At 35.7% G+C, this 25,229-nt stretch overlaps 1 protein-coding gene across 2 annotated transcripts in view; it reads right to left on the reverse strand.

The window, feature by feature from the left end:
* LOC106872589 (myosin-VIIa) overlaps positions 1-25,229 on the reverse strand; it is a 98,968-nt gene that overhangs the window by 54,279 nt on the left and 19,460 nt on the right. For both annotated transcript variants that reach the window (XM_052971213.2, XM_014919623.3), the window contains 5 exons: positions 15,764-15,985; positions 10,697-10,918; positions 7,244-7,327; positions 2,108-2,203; positions 1,076-1,188 (listed from right to left, as the gene is read on the reverse strand). In XM_052971213.2, coding sequence (XP_052827173.1) covers positions 1,076-1,188; positions 2,108-2,203; positions 7,244-7,327; positions 10,697-10,918; positions 15,764-15,982 — 734 coding nt within the window. In that variant the 5' untranslated portion in view covers positions 15,983-15,985. The remainder of the gene's footprint in view (positions 1-1,075; positions 1,189-2,107; positions 2,204-7,243; positions 7,328-10,696; positions 10,919-15,763; positions 15,986-25,229) is intronic.

Genomic DNA, 25,229 nt, shown 5'->3' on the forward strand with positions numbered 1-25,229 from the left:
TTTACTTTTTTTCTTTTCTTTCCAAAGCACACTAACTCTATATTTCGGTTTCAAATGTTAGCACAAGGCCAGCAATTTCAAGGATTTCACTACAATTTCAACTACATTGACCCCAGTATTTATTTTATCAACCCTGAATGGATGAAAGGCAAAGTCGACCTTGATGGACAGAATGTAGAGATAGATGAAATGCCACTAAGCACTTAGCCTAGCGTGCTAATGATTCTGCCAGCTCATGACCTTAATGACTTTATATGTTAACGACATTATATATAACTATATTTTTTTATGAAATATGCTTAAATAAATCAATAGTGTTTACTTTAAGGCCAGTGGATAAAAATAAACACTGTCTCAATTCCTGGGACTTACAGGGCTTGCTGCCTGGTTTCCGTAGTGTATAAGTGACCAAGATCACATCTTCTCTGAAGGGGATGCCAGTCTGTTGCTGGGTTATTCATTTACAGCTGAGTCAACTGGAGCAACATGAAATGATGTGTTTTGCTCAAGAACACAACACACTGCCCACTCAATAAGGGAATCAAAAACCTGATCTTGTGATCATGAGTGCAACACTCTGACCACTAGGTCATGCACTTTCACAATGCTAATAAATAATGAAACACATTTTGATTTCAAAGAGTTTTTAATCAAAGAACAGTAAAACATTAAAACTTAGAGGAGGAAACAAAGTACCCACAATCTTCTTTGTTGAGCCTCTGAGTCTGATTGGGGGAAAAAAGGAAAAGGGATGTACACCTCTGACTTGTCCATTGCTTCAATAAGAAAGCTGCACATCAAGATATCAAATTATCTAAATAGCTGGTCTGTTTGTTTGCAATAAAATGGATACCAGAAGAGACACCTTTGTGCTGGTAACCCAAAATAAGATATTTAATCTATATATAGTCCTTCCTTCAACTATCAATAACATGTTTGGATGAGCATATTTAAATGCATTCTATATGTGTATGAAACAAAACAAAATGGAATATGAAATCTATAAATGATGATATATACATGTGTATGATGTTGAATATTCATACATAAAAATGTTACCATTTAAGAAACTTACCTGAGACTATTCTTCAACATGCCAAGACAGCACAGAAATTGAATATGGTCAAGGACTTGATGTCCAGGAAACAGGAATGGAACGCTTGTACAATCAATTTGTGGGTTGTTACCCTTTATAAATTAATTAAAAAAAAAAAATATTGCTGTCATTGTTTTTGATTTTCTTGTTATAAATCCTTAGAAAAAGAAAATAATATTTCATACGTCAGGAACATATTCATTGTTTTAGACATGTGACAAGGCCAGAATTTGCATGAAATAAACATATTCAATTGATTTAGCCAATTTCTAATTTATCAACAAAGAGATAAAAAGATAAAGTTGACAACAGCAAAATTTGAACACAGACTGTTGTGTGTTGAAATTTAAATTGATACCACTCTTAATCTAACACTTTGCATAATCTTGAAATGCTTTGACATATTAAAGCATTTCATATGGCTCTCTACTGATTATTCATTTGCACCATGACTGAGACAAAACAATACAGTTCAAGAGAATGTTTGTAGACATATTGTCATCTTATCATGTCATTATATGTAATCTGTCTCTGTTGGGTAAAAGTATCCTCCTGATTTGATGTCTGAGTTTAAAATGGGATGAAATATGACACATCACATTCAGACAGTTTGTATTCAAAACCAAGAGTGATATGCAATAGCAAAGCTTACTTAGAAGATTTGGGTTGTGCAGAATATTGGAATGGTTCTCTATTACCTTCTTCAAGACCACAGCAGCAATCAGAATCAAAAATATACTGTGATTGCGTGGTAAGAAGTTTGCTTCCCACCACATTGTTCTGTGTCCAGTCCAACTGTGCTGCACCTTGGGCAAGTGTCTTTTATTATAATCCTGGGCTGACCAAAGCCTTATGAATGGATTTGGTAAGTAGAAACTGGAAGAAGCTATTGTGTGTGTGTGTGTGTGTGTGTTTGCATTTAACCTTTATCACTGACTGACATAGAAAAGCACAGTGACCAAGGACATATAAACTAAATGTTCATGACATTAATCTGAAATTTATACCCACCAGCTCTTGATATTTCTTTATCGCATCATCAATATCCTTTTTAGATAACTTCTTGGCAAAGTGTTCCCTGATGAAATTGAATGGTATTGGTCGGCTCTGGGAAATGGAAGAAAACACAATTACAAATTGATAAATGTGTGGATGTGTGTGTGTGTGTGTGTGTGTGTGTGTGTTTCTTCCACTAATGTAATGTATATGTAAATATTAACACCATTGTCATCATCATCTAACGTCTGTTTTCCATGCTGGCATGGGTTGGACAATTTGATAAGAGCAGTTGAGTCAAACACATTACTGTGTGTACTAGATGCTTTTTTGTTGTTGTTTTTTTGCCATGTAACTTGCATATATGTGTGTGTATGTATGTATGTATGTATGTATAAATGTGTGATCCAAGGATCTGAGTGTAGGAAGAATGTAAGCTTCAAGTAGTAAGTGGCAGATATAGAGAACAAAAAGTGGATAATATATGATAAGATACAATAACAATTTATTGGCATTGAGAGATACACTTTTTCCCATATTGAAATTGTGAGGAAATTCAATTAACTGATAGTTTTTGTATGGCTTGCAGTTAGCAACTAAAGCTGCTAAAAATGTGAATAAAAATCCAAAGTGAAGGAGAAGAACAAGTAAAATGCATGCTACATATGTTTCCAAGCTAGCTGAAACTCATGATGCAATTGTTATGCAATCAACTAGGCTCATCATAACTAATCATCAGGCTGAGATCACCTTAATGAAATGAAGGTTACATTGTGGTTTAGAATTTCTAAGTCATTCACAACACAATGCTGAGTTCAACTGAGTTATATAAATGAAAACACAAATAGGTTTAGGTTTACTACAGCTGTTAGGTCGACCACATTTTTTCACTTTTGGTTCTGTTGTTAATGGAAATAGTCTTGCACTGGTTAATATTTTTTTCAATGTTTTAGGTTGCATTTTGCTTTTGATAATTTTGTGAGCCTAAGATTTTGTTCATTGTTTTATCTCTTGTGAGGATGGGTAGATGATAATGTTAAAGGCTTCGTTGTTTCTAGGGTTATGTGTGGAGATGTATGGGAGTATTTTTAAGTTTGGTTTAGTATTTCGATTGACTTCCCTTAATGTTCGTATGTCTATTTCCTTAGCTCATTTAATTCCATCATATATATATCACCCCAACCAGGACTTCTAGATTATGTTGGCAAATAACCTTTACTCTAGAGTACTGTTACTAAATGTCTCTCGTTCAGAGATTTAGAAATAATAATTTTCTATTTATAAGACCAGTGATTGTGTGTCATTTTGAAAAGTATATATTTTGAACAAGAGTTCAGTGGCGCCATCTCTAGCTGAGCAGTTATTCTATGCTGATGAAGAGAACTAACCCAGAAGCCATTGGTACGCAGATATTGCATTGAGCTGAGTGGCGATGCTAAACTCCCTTGTTCGAAAATATAAGGACGCAGATAGTGTGTTGTATAGCCAGCTGGAGATGATGTTTCCTGGGGCTAAATAACAGTAACAATCATCCTAACCAAGACTGCCACTTTATGTTGGCAAATAATCTTTACTCTAGTTTATTCAGTGAAAATAAATTCCAGCAGCAACCCCTCCAGGGGAAGTCATGTATTTTTAGTTGTTTAAGCATCTCAGAAATCAGGATAAGTGCTGTTGTGCCTGTAGGCTTAGAACACACACACACACACACACACACACACACACACACACACATACTTATACTTGTGGTGGCATTCACCCAGGATGGGTTGAGTCAACTCTGACCAACACATGTTTGGAGTGGAAATACAAGTTCACATGTGGTCCCTGGTCACATGCATACACACTTTGAGATAGTATTATCCATAGTAGCTCATCTTGCCAATTATTACTGACCATCACAGAAGATTCACTGACCAAGACACTACCAATTATCAGGCACAGAATTTAAATTACAGAAACTGTAATTTAAAGATACAGTCTTATCACACACACTATATCATGCTGACTTTGCTAATCGTCGTCATCATTATTTAATTTCTGTTGTCCCTGCTGGCATATGTTGGATGGTTTGATTGAAAATTGTTAAGCTGGGGAGCTGCACCAGGTTCTGATCTGATTTGGCAAGGTTTCTATGTCTGGATACCCTTGCTAACACCAACCACTCTGAGAGTGTAGTGGGTGTTTTTTAAGTGCCACTGGTATGGGTGTCATTGACCTGACACCAGCATCGATCATGACTATGGTCTCACTTGGCTTGACAGGTTTACACAAGCACAGTATATCACCAAAGGTCTTGGTCACCTGTCACAGCCTCTATGAGGCTCAATGCTTGAACTGTGCTTTTACATGTCACCAGCACAGGTGCCAGTCACACAGCACTGGCATTGGCCACAACTATTGGTTCGACAGGTCTTCACAAGCACAGTATATCACCCAATGTTTGAAGAGTGCTTTCAATAAGCCAGTTATGTGACACTAGCATCAGCCACGACTACAAGCACAGAATACCACCAAAGGTCTCAGTCACTTGTCATTGCCTTTGTGAGGCCCAGCATTCAGAGATTGCATTTCATCACCTCGTCCCATGTCTTCCTGGATCTACCTCTTCCACAGGTTCCCTCCACCATGAGAGTGTGACACTTCTTCACACAGCTGTCCTCATCCATATGCATCACATGACCATACCAGCACAGTCATCTCTCTTGCACACCACATCTGATGCCACCTATGCCCAACTTTTCTCTCAGGATGCTTACACTCAGTTGTGCATGCACACTGACATTATACATCCAGTGAAGCATACTAGCTTCATTTCTTACAAGCCTACACATGTACTCTGCAGTCGTAACCCATGTTTCACTGCCATGTAGCATGGCTGTTTGCACACAGGCATCATACAGTCTGCCTTTCACTCTGAACGCTACTGACCTGGTCCCCTAGGTAACAGAAGCTATCGACTACTTCTAGTTTCCCACCCTGGCTCGTGATGGAATCTATTTTCTGTACATTTTTAGTGTTAATTGTACCACCTTCCACACACAAAAACTATTTTCTCTGTTAACCTTCCTCTGATATTGCTGCACCTTTTATGTGCCCATAGCTTACACCAGGTACATCTTACGGAGTTTCTACCTTTGCCGTTTCTACAGATTGAACAGGGCCATCTACCTGAAGGGATTTGTGATTTGTCTGCTTTCCTACTTGCTAACACTTAGGTTTTTGCTAGGTTAACTCTAAGGCCCTTTCGTTCTAGACCTTGCTTCCCCACTTGAAACTTCTTCTCTAGTTCTGTTAGTGATTAAGCTATAAGAGCATCAACATAGAGGAGTTTCCGGAGGTAGCCTGTCTTGAATTTCTGTTATTGCCTGGAGAACTATGATGAAAAAAAGGGGGCTGAGGACTGATCCTTGGTGAACTCCTACTCGTACACTGAATTCTTCACCATACTCATTGCCAACCCTCACATTACTAACAGCATCCCTGTACATGGCTTGTACAGCTCTTACAAACCGCTCATCTATCCCTAGTTTCCACATTGACCACCAGATAAGGGATCAAGGGGTCCTGTCAAAGGCTTTCTCCATGTCAACAAAAGCCAAGTACAGAGGTTTATCTTTGGCCTGGTATTTCTCCTGCAGCTGTCTTACCAGAAATATAGCATCAGCGGTGCTTTTTCCTGGCACAAACCCAAAGTGCATCTCATCTACAATAACTCTCTCTCTAATTAGTTAGGATATGACCCTCTCCATAACTTTCATCACCTGATCCAACAATTTGATACCTCTGTAATTATTTCTATGTAAGGTGTTGCCTTTACCTTTCTAGCAGTTGACTATAGTGCTGCTACACTAGTCATTGGGTATGACTCCGTGTACCGCCTGATTAACTACATGGGTGACTAGACCCTAGCCTACACTGCCAGATATTTTAAGCATCTCAGCGGTGATTCCTGATAGGCCAGAGGCTTTTCCTGTCTTCAGGGAATGAATTATGAAAAGGATACACATGTCTGTGAAATGCTCAACTGCTTAATTCAAGAGCATGTTATTCAACTGATTGAACAACTGCATCATCAAAAAAAGACCAACAAAGATCTATCTGTGTGTGTGTGAGAGAAAGAGAGAGAGAGAAAGAGAGAGAGAGAGAGAGAGAGAGAGAGAGAGAGAGAGAGAGAGAGAGAGAGAGAGAGAGAGAGAGAAAGTGCCTGGTAGCAAGATCTTATACAAAGTTTTTTTTTTCACTTTCATTAATTATGACCATATTTAAACCAGTTCTCTGTTGTAGATTGTATTTATGATTTATAACTTACCAGCATCTCCTGAAGATTACAGTATTTATTGACTCTGAAACGACTAGCTAAGTGTCTCTGAAGCATTTTGGAGAATGCTAAAAGTAAAATTTCAAAGGTGTCATTGCCAGATAAGTGATTTGAGCTGAGACTGTGTTGAAACTAAAACGATTGCAGTATGGAAGACACACATCAGCCATTCAGTGACACATAGAGACTATTAACTTCACTTAAACGTTTATTATCTGGTGTTAAAATTTTCGTTTCACCAATTGCAATCTGGTCTTGGTGTAGTTACTGTGTAATCATGTCAGTGACCAGGTCACAGTTAGTGTGATGAAAATTTTGATACCTAATAATGAATGTTCAACCCTTTAGCATTCAAACTGGCCACATCTGGCCCAAATATTTTACCTGCTTTGTTTTCAAACTGACCAGATCAGGCCTCTCACAACTACCCTGCAATGTCATTCTAAAAATAAAACAATCAGATCATCAAAATCTGAAATCTACAAGATAATGTATTATTAATTTATGACAATATGAATAAATAGGTATTATATTTTACAGATAATCTGAATGCTAAAGGATTAAGTAAAGTTAAAAGTCTTTGTGTGCTTTTGATATGTGTCTTAAAGTAAAAGATTTCCTCATTAATTCATTTCAGTTGCTGATCATTAACATGGGTTGAAAGAGAGATATACTAGTTGCATATTATATGCAGTACATTATATGTAAATTGTCTTATATAAAGAAACAAAATTAATATAGTTTATAATGCATATAACAAATGTTATGTGCAATTATATAATTTTAAATAAATATTATATGGGAAATATATAGATTAAAATAATACATACGTCCAAACTTTTTATAGATGTGTAATCACACTCTGGAAAATCACCCATTATTTTTAAAATGGTTATCCACGAAGACATGGCTGCCTGTAAGAAGAAAGAAAGAGAATTAACAAAAATACAGTTACTGAAAATATTTTCCATGTTAAAACTACTGTATCAATATAATTACATGTAGAGAATGAGCTACGTCAACTTTTCATATTCTGTCATATGGTCCACATGCACAAAACTAAAATAGGTAAACATGTGGAAATATAGCTCATCAATATAAGCAGAATGGACCCAGAATAAATTAAAAGTGTTGCAGTGTTCTGCTGCAGTGATGAATTCAAATCTTGCCGCAGACAAAGATCTCTGATAGGTTATTTTTTTTTTCTTCACAGAGATAACTTCAAACTTATAAATGCTATTAAAATAAATGATACTCTTCATGTACCATCTCAAATATTTGTCAATAAAAGACTATGTAAACTGTCTTCAAACATAAATTTGATTCCATCCTAATTTGGATTTGACTTCATAAAATTGCAAAAAATTGAATAAATCACAAAAGGGTTTACAACAATAGTCAATACCAAAACCAGAAACTAAGGGAATGTTAAATGATAAGAATTAGATTTAATAAACAAAATGTGCAAGATCTATTCAGAGAGTGCTTTTGTCATTTATCTTTTTATCTTTTACTTCTTTCAGTCACTGGACTGCGGACATGCTGGGGCACCACCTTCAAGAGTTTTAGTCGAACAAAATGATCACACTTCTTATATTTTATAGATTGGTATTTGTTTTTTCTTTTGGCCTCTTTTGCCAAAGTATTAAGTTACAGGGATGTAAATAAATGAACACCAACCGTCAAGCAGTGGTAGGGACAAGCACAGAGATATACATCATCATCATCATCATCTAATGTCCATTTTCCATGTTGGCATAGGTTGGGTGGTTTGACAGGAGCTGGAAAATCAGAAGGCAGCACCAGGCTCCAGTCATTTATTTTGGGACTGTTTCTATGGTTTGATGCCCTTCCAAATGCCAGCCACTTTACCGAGTGTACTGGATGTCTTTATGTGATGCCATCACACACACACACACACATGTATATATATATATATATATATATATATATATATATATATATATACATACATACATATATATACATGAAATAAGCTTCCTTCATTTCCTGTCTACCAAGTCCACACACAAGGCTTTAGTTATCTGGGGTTATAGTAGAAAACATTTGTCCAAGGTGCCATGCTCTGGGACTGAACCTGGAACCATGTGATTGGAAAGTAAACTTCTTACCACACATCACAAAAGAAATTCAAAGAGTTTGCAATGATAGCTAATACCTAATTCAGGACCTAAAGGAATGTTAAATGATGTGAATTAGATTTAATAAAACATGTGCCAGATCTATTTAGAGAGGAAGTGTTTTTGGTATTGGCAGTAGAAACAGGTTAATTGTTCAGTGATATAGTCAAAAGCCTGTGGAAACATATTATAGTCCAGGAGTAACATATTGCTTTAATCATAGGTCAGCATGATCGAGACTTATCTAGAATTAACAATAACAACAACAAGGATCAATGAAGTGAGATGTCTAAGCTAAGAAGCATCAAAAGTTAAATACCATTGCTTAGAGCTCAGATGAATTAACCAACTTTAATTTTGAAACTAAATTTAAACTGTAACTATCACAAGTAGTGACATGAACTGCAAATATGTTTGTTTTATAGAATGCTATCAGAAAAGGGAAAAAAATTTTCTTTCTTCTTTAATGTATTCATTTAACTTTATCTTGATTGACTGGGAAGTTTGTTTATTCAATTCCTTGCAAAGCAAAGGAACATAATTTAACCTTTCAATTTTGTTTTCACAGTGTTCAGTAAGGTAACAAAAAAACTTAGTTTTTGTTTAACTAAGACAGCATTAACAAACAGAAAAATTAAACATTTAATTTGTCTAACCAAAACTTAGAAAACTTTCAGCAGTGTTTTCATTTTAGTTTTGTGGTTAAATGCATTTGACAAACCACAGCAGAATGGATTATCAGAAATTCAATACTTATGTGTGTATATAAGCTTGATTGAAAAGATATATATGTATGTGTGTGTGTGTGTGTGTGTGTGTGTGTGTGTGTGTGTGGATATACATACATATATGTATGTATCAACGGCAGCAGTAGCAGCAGCAGCATTTTAATGTTCACTTTTCCATGTCTGCATCAGTCAAACTGAGTTTATAGATGTAGATTTTCTATGGACTGATGCCCTATCTATTTGCAAAGCCTTACCTGTTTCCAAGCAAAGCAATACAAAGCAAAGCAAAGCAGAGAATTATATCAGGTAGCCAAAAAGGGCAGCTAGGCATCAAGTTTACATAGCAAAAGGAATAGCTGAAGGTAAGAGATTTGCAAATGTTTGACAGCATGAGGGTCAGAGGTATGAGGTGTTCAAGATTGCAAAGCAGTGTATCATAGAAAACAGAGACGTGGTGGGTGAGAAATGTGTGCAAATGGATATTGATATGTTTACACTTTGTGACTCAGAGAAGAAAGATGCATGGAAGTGTCACTATGAAAGGTTACTAAATGTGGAAAATAAATGGGAGAAACAGAGTCTACCAAATATTGAACCAATTGAAGGACCAGCCATCAGAGTTGATGGCAGCACAATAGATAAGACAATTAAGGTCAAGAAGACAGGGAAAGCCCCAAGAATCACTGCCGAGATGATTAAAATTTCTGGTGGTGTAGGATACAGCTTAGTCACCCATATAATTAATCAGTTTATTCAGGAAGGCACCATCCCCAATGACTGGTATAGTAGTATTATAGTTAGCTGCTACAAGGCTAAAAGTGATGCCTTAGATGGGAACAACTACAGAAATGTATGCATCCTATGATCCAGTGGTATCATTCACAGCTTGGTATGTGTTTTCACACATGTTGCAGTGAAAAACTTTCTCCTAGGACTGTTAGATAAAGCTGTCAATTTATTGTGTCTTAAAGCATAGAAACTATTAGTAGCTCTTTTGTAACTGTGTACATTAAATGATATTTATTTCTCACTGGATGGGGTCCTTTTTTTTGTTGATCTTACCTATAATGGAACTGTAAACAATGTGTGTGTGTGTGTGTGTGTGTGTGTGCGAATGGAGATTATGTTAGCTAATGGTAGACATCCATGCACAAAAATATAGATAGATACATACATACTTATGTATGCATGTACGTACGTTCATACATACAAACATACATACATACATACATATGTGTATAAGTATGCAGTATATGGATATGCATGCATGTATGAGTGCAATTATTTATGTATGCCTTCATGCATGCATACATGTATGAACACATGTATATCTATAAACATGCACTTATGTATGTATTGCATTATTTACAAACAAAATTATATCATGGAGATAAAGAATAAAAGGATTATTTACCAAGTGCGTATTTTTATCTTTGGGTGGAAGCAATGAAATTAAGAGAGGCTCTTTGGAGAAGCAGTCAGGTTGAACATCTTTCAGCTGGAAGTTTTTCCTTGCAAAATTTTCAAAAGTATCTGAAGCTGCAAATAAAACATCACTTGTGATGGAATCCCTGTCTGCATCTCCACTCGTTTCAGATTTTGAATATTCAGTATATTGATGGACAGAAGCATATACCTGAAAGTTGAAAGTAGATTATATTCATAAATACTGTACTCACATAGATAAATTTGTTAATAATATTCATAGGAGATGCCTCAGCTGTTTGAGAACAAGCCTTTAAGCGAAACAAAAATATTCATTAGAAAAACCAATATATTTTTATAGAATTTGGTACACATATTCTTAGATATGCAGCACAAAGGGTTATTTGATAAAGCCATCATCAGCCTCATTTCCAGCCTTTTTATTGAGGGCACACTTGTCGGTCTTCTTCTCAACGACACTTCAGACATAGTAATGCAGTGAGTTTAAATCAGGAGAGTGAAGAGGCCAAATGTTAGAGGTAACATGATCATGGAAACGTCTGGCAATCCACTCCTGATGTATGCAGGTTGTGTGAGAGGGAGCAGAGTCTTGCTGGAACACATATGGCCTCCCCCCACCTGAAGCAACTTTCTTGATCCAGGGCTTGACAGTCATCTCCATTGTCTTGATGTAGGCTGCTGCATTGATCCTAAGACCTTGTGGGGAAAAATGAGGAGGCATGACATAATCTTCATTGCTCACACCCCACAAGACCATCACATATGATAGGAACTTGGCATGCATAACAGTGGAGACTTCAGTAGGGCTAGCACAAAGCTTTCTGTTATTCTTGTTGTTTACTTTTTGATTTGGACAAAATTCTTCTCAGTAGCATGTTGGGCTCCTCAGAGTACTTGAGTTTGTTCAACAACTCTTCGATCAGGCCACATGCTTCTCCTGAGTCTTATTGGACGTGAACTGCCCTCTTCTCATAATATAGGATTTATACCTGATGACTTTATGCACCACATGTATAATCTTTGACTTCAACATAAGAGATGATTGATAATGTGAGTGATAATCCTCATTCACTTTCCACAATTTTTGTTGATGATGTCCTCAACTTATTAGACAAACTCAACTTTTCTGACAACAACTAACTGTGGAGACTATTTTTCTGTTTTTCTTTTGGCCACAGTAAACACATTCCCACAGAGGTCAGAAGTTCTTTTCTGATTTTAAATATGAAGGACTTGGTGACATTTAAGAAGGTTGCAATCTCAGAATCACTGTAGTTGGTGATTATGGCAGTGAGAATGGCATGCTTTTTCATTGCATAAGATTTGAAACTTCTATGTTGGGGCTGAAAAAAGAGAGGATATTAAGTTAAAATTTGGGTCACTTGATCATATAATTGTGATCATATAATTGTGGGTTTTGTTCTTGGATTAGATTGCACATTTAATCATTGCGCAAGGTACTTCATTTCACACTGGTCAAGTCAACTCAGCTGAAAATCAGTACATGCCAAGCACTGATAAATCCCTTTCAACTTCCAGGTGTTACATCCTGAATGTTCTGCTAGGTCGAGGGTGAAAAGGCCAAGAAGGTGTTTATATATCTGCCTACAACTACATAGGTACCAAGAACAATTAGTGAAAGTATGGTGCATACCAGCAAGTCATGCTCACTTATGAATGATGGCTGATGTTTTAATTTAATATACATACCTTCCCTGGCTGACCACCTATATTTATGTGGTCCTCAATCTTTTATGCACTATGGACTGTTTCATGCAAGACAATTTTTCCATAGACCAGGGAACACATGCATAGCAAAACACAATAAAGTGTATAATATATAATTTAATTATTGCATATACAATGTAAATGTAATTATCACATTGTATATTATGCACCTTATTTGCACCATAATGCAGAGATTGTTACACTTAGCTTGTGGACTTAATTTATTGGTGCATAAAAAAACAGACATAGACAAGAACAGGGAAGGGACACAGATGGAAGTGATGATTTAAAAAAAAATAAAACTACAGACTGTGATAATTAATAAAATGGAAATAAAATTAAAAATGTATTCTTTCTGTGTAGCTCAGTACCAAATGATCTATGGCCGGGTACCAGTCCACAACCTGGTGGTTGAGGACTTCTGCTATGCTGGATGGTTCTTTTACTGACTAAAATGTTTGTTAATGTTCTGTTGTATAATATACTGTAATATTTCCCTAATGTACATGCAAAGTCAACCAGTGAGAAAGTATAGTACTTCTTATAGTTTGAGTCATGAAACAGAAATTATCTGTATGCAAGGAATTTGTCTATTACATATTTCATCTGATGCACCTTCTGTGGTTTTTATGTTTTATGGGTTTATAATCTCAGTGTATTTGTAATATACACAGTTTAAAATTGGGTCCAATACATGTTATTAATACAACCATTATCATTCAATCTATAATTAGAATGCAATTGATATGTATGATATCATTTAATGTATAGTTTGAGTGTTATATCTGTGTAGGTGTGGTAAATTTGATTTACAAGTCATTCTACAGTTTCGTTTACTAGCTTGCTCAAATACCCTGTGTTAACAAATGTTTGTTTAATTCTTTTGGTTTGTTTTCCTAATGCATCTTTTATAGATGAAAATAAACATTCTCTGTAGAAAATACTTTACTGACATTCTATATCTACATTAACACTCACAAGCCAAAGAGGGAATATTCGAATATGACTGGAAGTAATAGTAGTACATATATACTATTAAATAAGTAGACTATTACTATAGTTTACTATATAAGTATTTAAATGGAGACATTGACCTAAGTACCTGTGATAATAGCAATATAGAATTGGTAGACCTACATTCTGATGACATATTTCTAAATTATTTCTAAAATATATTTAAAGTATTTTAAAGTATTTTGAAAAATCTTTTTAAGAATTACCTATTTTATCAGGAAACTTCAAATGGTAAATATTATTCATAGTAAATATATGTATTTAATGTCTTCTTAATTTTTGTTTCATGCAGAATTGCACTTGTCTTGAGATGCTTCCACTGGCATATGACATTGTTCTGTTTTTTTTTGTTTTTTTTTAATAACGAGAGCTTTGTTAGTCCATTGCACACCTTTTGCCATCTCTAGAGAAATGAAACCTCTACAATCCTTCTCATGGTGCAATTTAGTTCTGAGAGTGGGAAAGAGAAGAGACAGAGAGAGAAATATCAGGTCATTCAGAATGAAATGACTAATTTTGAACTGGAAGTTCATTTTACTTTATTTCAACAAAATGCAATGCACTTAATCAAAGTATGCACCTAAATTATCAACACAATTTTGTCATTTTACCGGTAGCTTATTTATGCCGGCAATAAAGAGTGCTGGAGAGCAAGAGGTGATGAAATCCCGAAAAGCTGATTTTTCATCTTCAGATTTGAAGATTTTTCCTTGCAAAAAGTTGTCTAATGCCTGGAAAACATGATAGTCAATTGGTGCAAGGTCTGGTGAATATGGTGGATGACAGAGTACTTCCAAGTTCAGTTCCTGAAACTTGAGTAGCGTTTTTTTGTGCAACATGTGGTCGAGCATTGTCTTGCAAGAGAATTGGCCTGTCTCTATTGACCAATCTCGCTTGTAGTTGTTTAATTGCAAGTTCATTCATCATTTCATCCAATTGGTCGATGTATACATCCACTGTAATTGACTTACTAGGTCTCATGAAGCTGTAGCGGATGACACCAGCACTGGACCACCAAACAGACACCATTAGCTTTCTTTTGGTGAATATTCTTTTTTGGATTGTGTTTTGGCACTTCGTCTCTATCCAATCGCCATGCAGAACACTTGCCATTGTTGAAAAGAATCCATTTTACATTACATGTAACAATACGATGCAAAAATGGTTTGCTTTTACGCTGTTACAGCAAAGAACAGCAAGTTTGAAAACAACGTATCATTTGATGTTCATTCAGTTCACGTGGTCAAGCTAACTTTACTTTGCTGATTTGTTTCAGATGGTCCAATACAGTTGGAATCGAAACATCAAACCTTGCTGCTAATTCTCAAGTAGTTTGAGATGTATCCGCTTCCGTTCGTTTCCAGCTCTTCATTATCCACTTTGGTCCTGAGTCTACCAAAGGGCTGATTTTCAAGAATAAAGTCACCAGACCGGAACTTCTTAAGCCATCGATGTACAGTGCACTCATTCGCCACATCTTCACCAAACATCTCATTGATGCTTCAAGCTGTCTGGTATGCATTGGTTCCATGACGGAACTCATATTCATAAACAACATGAATTTTTTATCTATCCATGGGTTCACAAAAATTGATTTCCAAGAGAAAACTCACAATATAATCAGACACCATGAATTGCATTTCGAAAAGTAAGGATGTAACTCTTCAATGTTGTAAAACAATGAATTGTCAGGATAAAACTTTAGAGTTAATGACTCAAACTTGATGTGTAAGAAAATCAAACATTCCATTCTTAATGACCTGATAGAAACACGGACAGATATATATATATATATATATATATATATATATATATATATATATATATATATATATATATATACATACATACATACATACATACATACATACAGAGAGAGAGAGAGAGAAGAGTCTATACCAGTACTTAACTACTACTTTATTTATCAACACTGTAAATATAAAAAGGTAAGTTGACCCTCCATAAGGTTTGAACTCAGAAAGGAGAGAATTGAAACAAATATTGCAAGGAATTCTATCCAAACTCTTCAATGACTCTGAAATTGTACTGGGACAATAATTAAGAATAAGGTATAGAATGTGTGTTTTTAAAAGACTTTTCATATGTAGCTCCAAAGTCTGTAACTTTGATAGGAGCAAACAGGGTTACTGGTAACACAGATGGAATCAAATTTTTAAAATGAACAATTGAATCTCATTGTAAATAGACTCATTAGGACAGTTAGCTCTATGTTCATCATGCAATGGAAGTATGTTTCAATTAAGGAAAAATATATATGAAATTTGTAACTTACTGATGCTTGTAGATCACGAGAAGGTGATCTGATGGTTCCAGGTGTGAATCTTAAATTCTGCAAGCCATCACATTTGGTGCTAGATCTGATTGTCTGCGAACCATCTTCCTTGTCGAAGATCATTTTTAATTGGTTGTTTTCATCCCGGAACATGGAAGAAATGCCAAGCGTTTTGTTTGCATTGGGCATTTTATTTGTGTTTTGTTTCTTGGTGTTCATTTTCTGTAGAAAAGAACAAATGATTATATTTTATTTATTGTTAACTTTATATCTTGATATTCTGAAGAATTATAATCTTATTTATAACTCCACAATATTACCTTCCTCAGAGGTATAGTGATAAGTATTTTCACCTATCACATGGGATAAACTGGGATTCGATTCCCTGCTGAGAAGGCTGAAATTTTTTTGGTGCAAGTGTGGCTGTGTGATAAGAAGTTTACTACCCAGTTTACATCGTTCAGGGTCTAGTCCCACTGCATGGTCCTTTGGGTAAGTGCTCTCTACTATAGTCCAAGGTCACTCAAATCCTTGTGAGTGGATTCGGTAGACAACAACTGAAAGAAGCTGTTATGTGTATGGGTGTTTGTGTGTATGTGTCTTTCTGTCTGTCTGTCTGTCTGTCTGCCTTTGTGCTTCCTCATCTTGACATCTTATGATAGTTGTATATGATTGTCATTGTCATACGTGCAGTTTCATTCATTTTCAATATTCTTCAATAATGAGTCTGGCTATGGTGAAATACTACCTTGCTTGGAAACAAGTGAGGGTTGGTGATAGGAAGGTCATTCAGCCATAGAAAATCTGCCCCAAATAAACTCTGTTCAACTCATGCAAGCATGAAAAAGCGGATGTTAAATGATGATGATGATCATGGTTGGATGATTTTATAAGCAACAATGAAAATATTTCTAAATTAGAATATTGCAGTTTATATTAATCCATACCTAACTGTAATACCACCCTGCTGTTTCAACACAATTATCTAAAAGTTCATTTCTCATGACCAAATCTATTCTCTTGCACAACATAGTCCTATCTAGCACAGCCTTGTCATTCGAGCATCATACAATGGGAAGCAAATCTTCAAATAACTAAATTGCCTGTTCCTACAATATCCATTCGGTTATCTTTTATCTTTTATTTGTTTCAGTTATTGGACTGCATCAATGTTAGGCCACCATCTTGAAGGAAATTAATTTGATAAATCGATCCCAGTAGTTATTTTTATCATAAGTCTAGTACTTATTTTATCAATCTCTTTTTTTGCTGAAACATAAAGTTATGGAGATGTAAACAAACCAACACCAGTTGTCAATTGTCAACAGATGGTGGGGACTGTGTGGTAAGAAGCTTCCTTCCCAACCACATGGTTCTGAGTTCAGTCCCACTGCATGACACCTTGGGAAAGTATCTTCTACTATAGCCTCATGCTGACCAAAGCCTTCTGAGTGGATTTGGTAGATGGAAACTGAAAGAAGCCTGTTGCATGTACGTATATATATATATATATATATATATATATATATATATATATATATATGTATGTATGTATGTATGTATGTATGCGAGAGAGTTAGGGGTTGAGGATTCAACCCACTAAGGGATAGTATCTATCCAATATACTGCTTGGAGGGTACCCAATTATTGCTACACTAGTGTTATACCAAGTGCACTAAATGGGAGCGGGTAAAAAAGGGTTTTTTTTTACCCCAAATTTGTATATCAATTAGGAAATGGAGGATAATATGCTGAACCCAACTACTTTCAGACAGTGTATCCCGTTGAATTCATAAATTTAATTCATAGCTAAAGTGACAAAAAAACCCCCACAAAGTACAGGTGCTTATGACAAACCATGTTATTTTGCCAACCGGATTTACAGATAGAAGTGCAAAGTACATAAGGAATCCTCCATTTTCTAATTGATATGTAGGTATGTATGTATGTATGTATGTATGTATGTGAGTGTGTGTTTCTTTATGTGCTTACCCCCCCCCCCCCCAATCATTGCTTGACTACCTGTCTGATAAGGGTACACCAGGCAAGTGCATCACAGCCATATGTGCACGACATAGTGATTTCATATCACGATAAACAGTGTATGACCTTGCAGGTGGGGGCCCAGTTACAATTTTCTTCAGGTTGAGTAATCCAACATGCTCAAAAGGTCCCTGAATAAAGATTTTTTAAGGATGATGAACAAAACACCCATATTTCCAGAGGTGAATTATCCAAACCCCAAAGAATTCCTTTCAACACATGGCTATGATGCTCCCCCCCCCCCACTACTTCTGCTCATGATCAGAGATGCACATATCATCAGCCACCAAGGGACATGCTCAACTGGTTAAGGTCAAACAACTGATAGGCAAATCTGTAGTATTGAGCAGAATATTTGCTGTAGCCCTATTATTATTCCACCAAGGCCAACTTTGCCTTTCATCCTTTCAGGGTCAGTAAAATAGGTACTTGTGGAGCACTGGGGTCAATATAATTGACTTAACCCCACCCCGAAGTTGATGCCCTTGAGCCAAAATTTGAAACCATTATTATTATTATTATTGATAAATTAAATACCAGTGAAACACTGGTGTTGATATGATCAACTAGTCCCCTCCCACAGAATTTCAGGCTTTGTGCCTTTAGTAGAAAGGATTATTATCATTATTACTACTAACTGATGACTTAGATATGTTTTTGACTTGCTACTTGGACAAAATCATTTTTAATACATGGAACTGTGGTCTACTGAACTTATTTGCATACAAAGGGTTTCAGTAAGTTTACTGTGTACCCATACAGAGTTTCAAACAAAAATAAGGTTTGCTATATTTTAGACAAAGTTTTATTTCATCTTCACATTGTCTACACAAATGAAAAATGGCTGCAAAAATTCCAATCCGTTCTCCATCCCCACCCCCACCCCAATTGACAGTGAACTCACTAATGCAAATAACAAATACAGAAAAAAAGAATAGCGGTTTAGTAGAATAGTGGTATGTATAGTAGAATGTGAATGCTGAATAAAAACCAAAAGAAACAATAATATTCTAGCAATCAAAATGCTAGTTTGAATAACTTGATTGGAAATGTTGTCAACAATACCAACTACAACACTGACACATACATACATTCTTTACCAAATGAATACATTTCCACTGTTTCACAAGGAATTGGTATCTTTACTCACATGCAAAACAACACAGAATATTTGAATATGAATTGGGGGAGACATTTTGCAAAATAGAATTTCTTGTCTGATGGCTACATTCAAGAACAAGCAAAGAAGCTGAACAAGATTTTCAAATTGCTAGAGAAAGTGTATATGGCAAAAAGAAGGTACAAAAAAAAGCAAATCCTAACAGAGAAAAAGGGACAAGAAGTCCCATGTAGAAGATACAGTTATGAGTTAAACTGCTGTGTGGATGACTAGTGAGGAGTAAAGGGTCATATATTTTCAGGTGAGCTACAAATTTAAGAATGAATTATTCTTGGAAGAGAATTTACCTGAAAAGGATAGATATAAACATGCAGCAAATACATAATTACAGTGCCTACCAGCATGCTGCGAGCATTTATAAAAAAATGTGACTGAAAATGTTACAATTTTTGTTTTTACTATTATATCTTGTTTTAGTTATTGCATGTTTTATAATGTTTATATTTTTTGCATAATTTATAAAATTAAACAGTCATTTCAACTCAACTGAGTAAAAAATCTTAATGTCGACAACAACAGTATACATACACATATTGCTTTTAGTGTAATCATGAACAACACTAAACTGACTTTTGCTAATATATTGTTCAACTGGAAAACTCTTGATATGGAACATTTTTCTGAGAGATCAAATGTCAGGAAATAGTTTGTGGACCAAACTGTGACTAGCTTTTCACAAATAAATTACTAGACCTTCTCTATTCCTTCCCACATGTCTTTGTCAGCCTCCTCATTAAAAGTTACATTGTACTTTTCTGTATCTCTATGAACCCTTATCCTTAATGAAGAAAAGATTATTATTATCATTATTGTTGTTACTGTCATTGCTGTTGTTATTGTCACTGTCATCATTGTTGTTGTTTTAGTGTCAGCAGGATACTCTTTGAATCAATCACTGATAAGTTTTGTTCTTTAGCTGTTTTAATATTTTAAATACTCTTGTTCTGAGCTGTTGCTAAACTGACCAGGATCTTGAAGAACTGATCAGTTCCGATTTGCTTTCACCCTTTAAAGCAAATTTTTCAATATTTTCAGGAATTTACCTTTTTTTCTTTTAATATCAAAAAATTGGCATTAAGGTCTTCAACAGGAAACTGGAGGAGAAAAAAGTATTTTGAACCAGTCTTCACACTGTGTTCCACAGTTTAAACCAAAGCACAGCCATCACTATCACCTTTGCCAACTTGACAGGTAAAGACAATAGAATGGTTAACAACAACAATGGCAACAAAAACAAAAGAATGGACAGTGACTGTCTTTGACACTACCAGCATCACCATCATCGCTATCACCATCACTATTACTGCTGCTATAAATAGCAATGTGTCACTTATATAGTGTCATAAATCAGCAAAGGTCTTTCTATCCACAGCAAAAGAGGAAAGAATTCTCATTGCTGTCAAAGACATTACCATAACAGCAACCACATCAATTAGAAAAGTAGCAGTAGATTCAACACTAGCATGCAACCACAACAACTGCAACAGTAAAGTCAGCTTGGCTAGCCACAAAAGTAGCAGCAGCAGTGATAACAAGAAGAGAAACAGCAGTATCAACCAAAACACAGTGACGGAACACCCCCGGCCATCCCTAATAACAATAGGCACAGGAGCAACATTGCTAACATCAGTAACACAACAACACAAAACATAACAATCCTCCCTAATTCAAACTACTTAGACATGCCCTGCAATGAGGGTGATAAACTTGTGATACGCCAGGAAGATGAGGATAACATAGGTGGTCCTCATTTTAAAGTCATCAGCTACACAGACCACAAATTTGGGATCTGTATGGTCTACTGAGATAAGCTTCATAGGCAAAGATCCAGTTACAGGAAACTAAATGCATCTTTCCTGGGGCGCAAAGATTACAATGAATGGATTTGTGAATTAGTTAGAGGGCATTGATTAGAGCAATTGTCAACAAATTGTAACTCATCCTGAAAAGAATGATTAGAACAAAATTGATAAGGTTTAATAAAGGAGTAGCAATACAGAAAACTAAATTAGAGGGAGCCCTAATAACAAACTTAGATGAGGTATTTAGGAAAGGCTTGTGGTGGGATTTGCCCTTGACTATTTCTTCAACACAAAAAAGGTGAAGACTGTATTGTCAGAACTAGGGTGCACATTTTAAGACAGTAACAAAAGCTGCACAATAGACTTGGGTGGTAGAGGTACAATACAGCACCAAAGCATGCACTACCTGATTCCAAGAAAATGTGCATGGTTGAAGCTTGGGGATAGAAGTGGACTTTACCTCAATGGTCTGCAGTGGCTCTTGACTAGAAATGCAAAGTTCTGTTAAAGGCCAATAACCATTAATGTAATAGCAGAAGTGATGGCTGGTTGTACAAGTAAAAGCCTCCAGGACTGCATGTGCCAAAATTTGAATTCGTTATTATTCAATGAAATAAATACCAATATTGAGGGTCAATTAATTCAAATAAACACTTCCCTTAAAATGTGTGGTTTGTACCTGTTAGAAAGTAGTAGTAGTAGTAGTAGTAGTAGTAGGTATTATGAATGCATATTGATGTTTTCTGTGTAATGCTGCAGGTGAAAATGACAGCAATATGTGAAACATTGATTGAGAGTAAAGTGGATTACATTATAAGATATCATATTAGAAGTATAATAGATATCTGCTTCTGCTTCATTACTAGGCTTCAATGAGGAAAACTTTTCATGACACACAGGGCAACTATGTTGAGAATTGTATGAAGTCATCTCTGTAAATTCTTGTTGAATTCCTTTGTGTAATCCATACATAAATGCCTCAGCTGAATGGTCTGAATCAACACCAACATTGAATGACCACACCTTAACAAGTGGCATTATTCAAGAAAGGAAGATGAGAAAATTTGCTAAAAATGGATGAATTTTTAATGGTTTACAAAGGCGATGAATTGACTGAGTTATTTAAGAATCAAATTGGATTTCTTTACAGTATTCGTTCCAGCCCACTAAATTCGAAACCTGCCAATGTCAATTTTTCCCTTCTTTTTTTGTTACAGGGGGTAGGAAGAAAAGGTACAATATGGTTTTTTGTACACCTTAAAATTAAAGAAAACATTGTCGTAAGTTATGAATAAATAAATCTAGCAAGTCATATCTGTATATATTTTGACTTATTGTGAACTTAGTCTTTATTAAAGTCTTTCAATAGCTTGTTATGACAACAGAACCGACCAATTTTATAATGATGTTAGAATTCATTTTGTTAATAACTACATTACAATTTACTTAATCCATTGTAGTTCATATGTCAATGTTGTATGATTATATAAATAACTTTTGCCTAGGAACATAATTGTCAGTATTCTAAAAAGTAGTTTCCGCCACTTTATCTTGGTATCTAGGGAAGGAAAAGAAGTGGATCCTAATAAATTCAATAACAATAAAACAGGATCAAATACAAATGACAGCTGGGTGCATAGCATGAATAAGACCACAAAAAATTGCAATTTGAAAGGGATTCAAAAGAACTACCATACCACATTGTCTGTTGCACAGACGAGCAGATCTTAGAAAGAAGAGGTCATTTGAAAGAATATATTTCAATCTCCATCCAATGCTGGTACAAAAAGCAATAATCCTGCAACCTGTTCTGGAAGCACAGAGGATGCATGTCTCAGGACCCCAAAACAGTTCAAGGAGGGAACAATCATTAATGAATGAAAATTAGAATGTCCGATGACAGTTGCTTCTGATAGGACCCTATGGAGGAGGTACCTGAGGTGTCTTCCCCCATGACCCTCCCAGGAATATTGGGCAGAGAAGATCGATGGGTGGAAATAAAACCAATTGGTTTGATCCACATTTCAAGCTGTGAAAAGGCTTGCATGGATTTCATTTTACAACAAAACTAAATTCCTACAAATATGGCACACTATTTTATTCATTCATTCAAAAAAAAAGCTAGAATTCTCAAAGTTGTTTGAAATCTATTATTAAGCATAAGGGAGATTATCATATTATCAGGTAATTCAGAACCATTCAAATAGTGTTGTGTGACTCTGAGGAGATTTAGGAACAAAACATTCCATAAAGACAGTCCCATCTAAGAGAGATTTGGCTGCTATTTCTAGCATGTTGGATGATCATGTAAAGGTTCCCTTGTTGGCTCAGTTGCCATGTCTATTTTTCTTTCCACCCCTCTAGACATGGCAACTGAGCCAACAAGGGAACCTTTACATGATCATCCAACATGCTAGAAAAAATGAGTAATGAGCACTCCACAACTGTCTAACCACAAACGGACATGGTATGGTTTTGTTATGTTGAAACATCACTAAAGATTTGAGAAAGTAAAATATCTGAATTCCTTGAAACAGTTCAGGAACAGAAAAAGAAAATGATATCAGTTAAAAAAACATCAAAATTGACATTTTTCAAAAAACAAGCAGCGCTTCATGTTTGAACAACAAATATATTCAGAATTAGATAAAATATCTTCCTGATTTCCTCTCACTATAATTTAAAACTACAAGGACTAACAACAGAGCCCATTATGTTGTTGCTGGAATTGCTAGAAGCAGTAGTCAAATCTCCTTCAAATCTTTCTCCACCATCTTGTAAGAGGAACACATTGGCTGATGTAGTCCTAGATATACAAAAACATTCATAGTCATGGATAGGATGCTTTTGATCATTGATCTGATCAATCAGGGATTACTTGACTAAGGCTAAACAACATCTGTTATGCATTTATTTTATTTTACTTTCACTACAGTTAGCAGGAGAGCTCTCCCTGTGATCGCATTTATCTGACAGACAACCCCAACAGGATGTCATTTCATTATTCTACATTTCCCACACATATTAAATATGGTTTATATTACTTCTTTCCTCAAATGTACAAGATACTTTTGATAAAGTGACATCTGTAGAAATATTGGTTTCAAATTTTGGCACATCATCATCATCATCATCATTTAACAGCCACTGTCCATGGGTTGGACAGTTTGACCAGGCCTGGTAAACTGAGAGGCTGCACCAGACTCCAGTCTGATTTGGTATGGTTTCTATGACTGGATCCATTTCCTAATGCCAACTGCTCTGATAGTGTAATGACTGCTTTTATGTGCCACCAGCATGGGTGCCAGTTACATGACACCAGCATTGGCCACATTGCCTCCGTGAGACCCAACACTCAAATGAAGCCTTTTACACACCACCAGCACAGGTATCAGTTATGTGACACCAGCACTGGTCACATTGCCTCTGTGAGGCTCAACACTTGAATAGTGCTTTCTATATACTACCAGCACAGGTGCCAGTGTCAACCATGACTACAATTTCACTTTGCTTGACAGGTCTTCTCAAGCACGGCATATCGCCAAAGGTCTTTGGCACAAGGCAGTAATTTCATGGGAGGGAAGTAAGTTGATTACATTGACCCCAGTGCTCAACTGATACTTATTTTAACAACCCTGAAAGGAATGAAAGGCAATGAAAGATCCAGTTACAGGAAACTGAATGCATCTTTCCTGGGGTGCAAAGATTACAATGAATGGATTTGTGAATCAGTTAGAGGGCATTGATTAGAGCAATTGTTAACAAATTGTAACTCATCCTGAAAAGAATGATTAGAACAAAATTGATAAGGTTTAATAAAGGAGTAGCAATACAGAAAACTAAATTAGAGGGAGCCCTAATAACAAACTTAGAAGAGGTATTTAGGAAAGGCTTGTGGTGGGGTTTGCCCTTGACTATTTCTTCAACACAAAAAAGGTGAAGGCTGTATTGTCAGAACTAGGGTGCACATTTTAATGCACCAATTCACACAGCTAAAGTTGTTACTGAATAGCACAAGGAACATTCTAATGAAGTTGAACATCTTATCTGGCCACCACAGTCTCCAGATCTCAATATTATTGAATATTTATGGTGCATTTTAGAAAAACAAGGAAGGAGTTGATATCCTCCACTATCATCACCACAAGACCTGGAGAACGTTTTAACTGAAAAATGGACAAAAATTCTTTTAGAAACAATTCAAACTTTGTACAAGTCCATAGCTCATAGAATTGAAGCTGTGATTACTGCCAAAGGCGGTCCTACCCCATATTAAAATAAATTTGTTTGAAATTTTAAAGTGTTTCCCATTATTTTGTCCAACCTCTGTATGTACATATATATTTGGATGTAATTGTATGTATGGATGGATGGTCATTGAAGGAAACCGCTTCACATTATGGTATCAAGTGGGGGAGACTGGAAAAGAGCAAGCTTTACT

This window comes from Octopus bimaculoides, chromosome 10 (genome assembly GCF_046866305.1).
Source record: "Octopus bimaculoides isolate indiv1 chromosome 10, ASM4686630v1, whole genome shotgun sequence".
NCBI classification, from domain to species: Eukaryota; Metazoa; Mollusca; class Cephalopoda; order Octopoda; family Octopodidae; genus Octopus; species Octopus bimaculoides.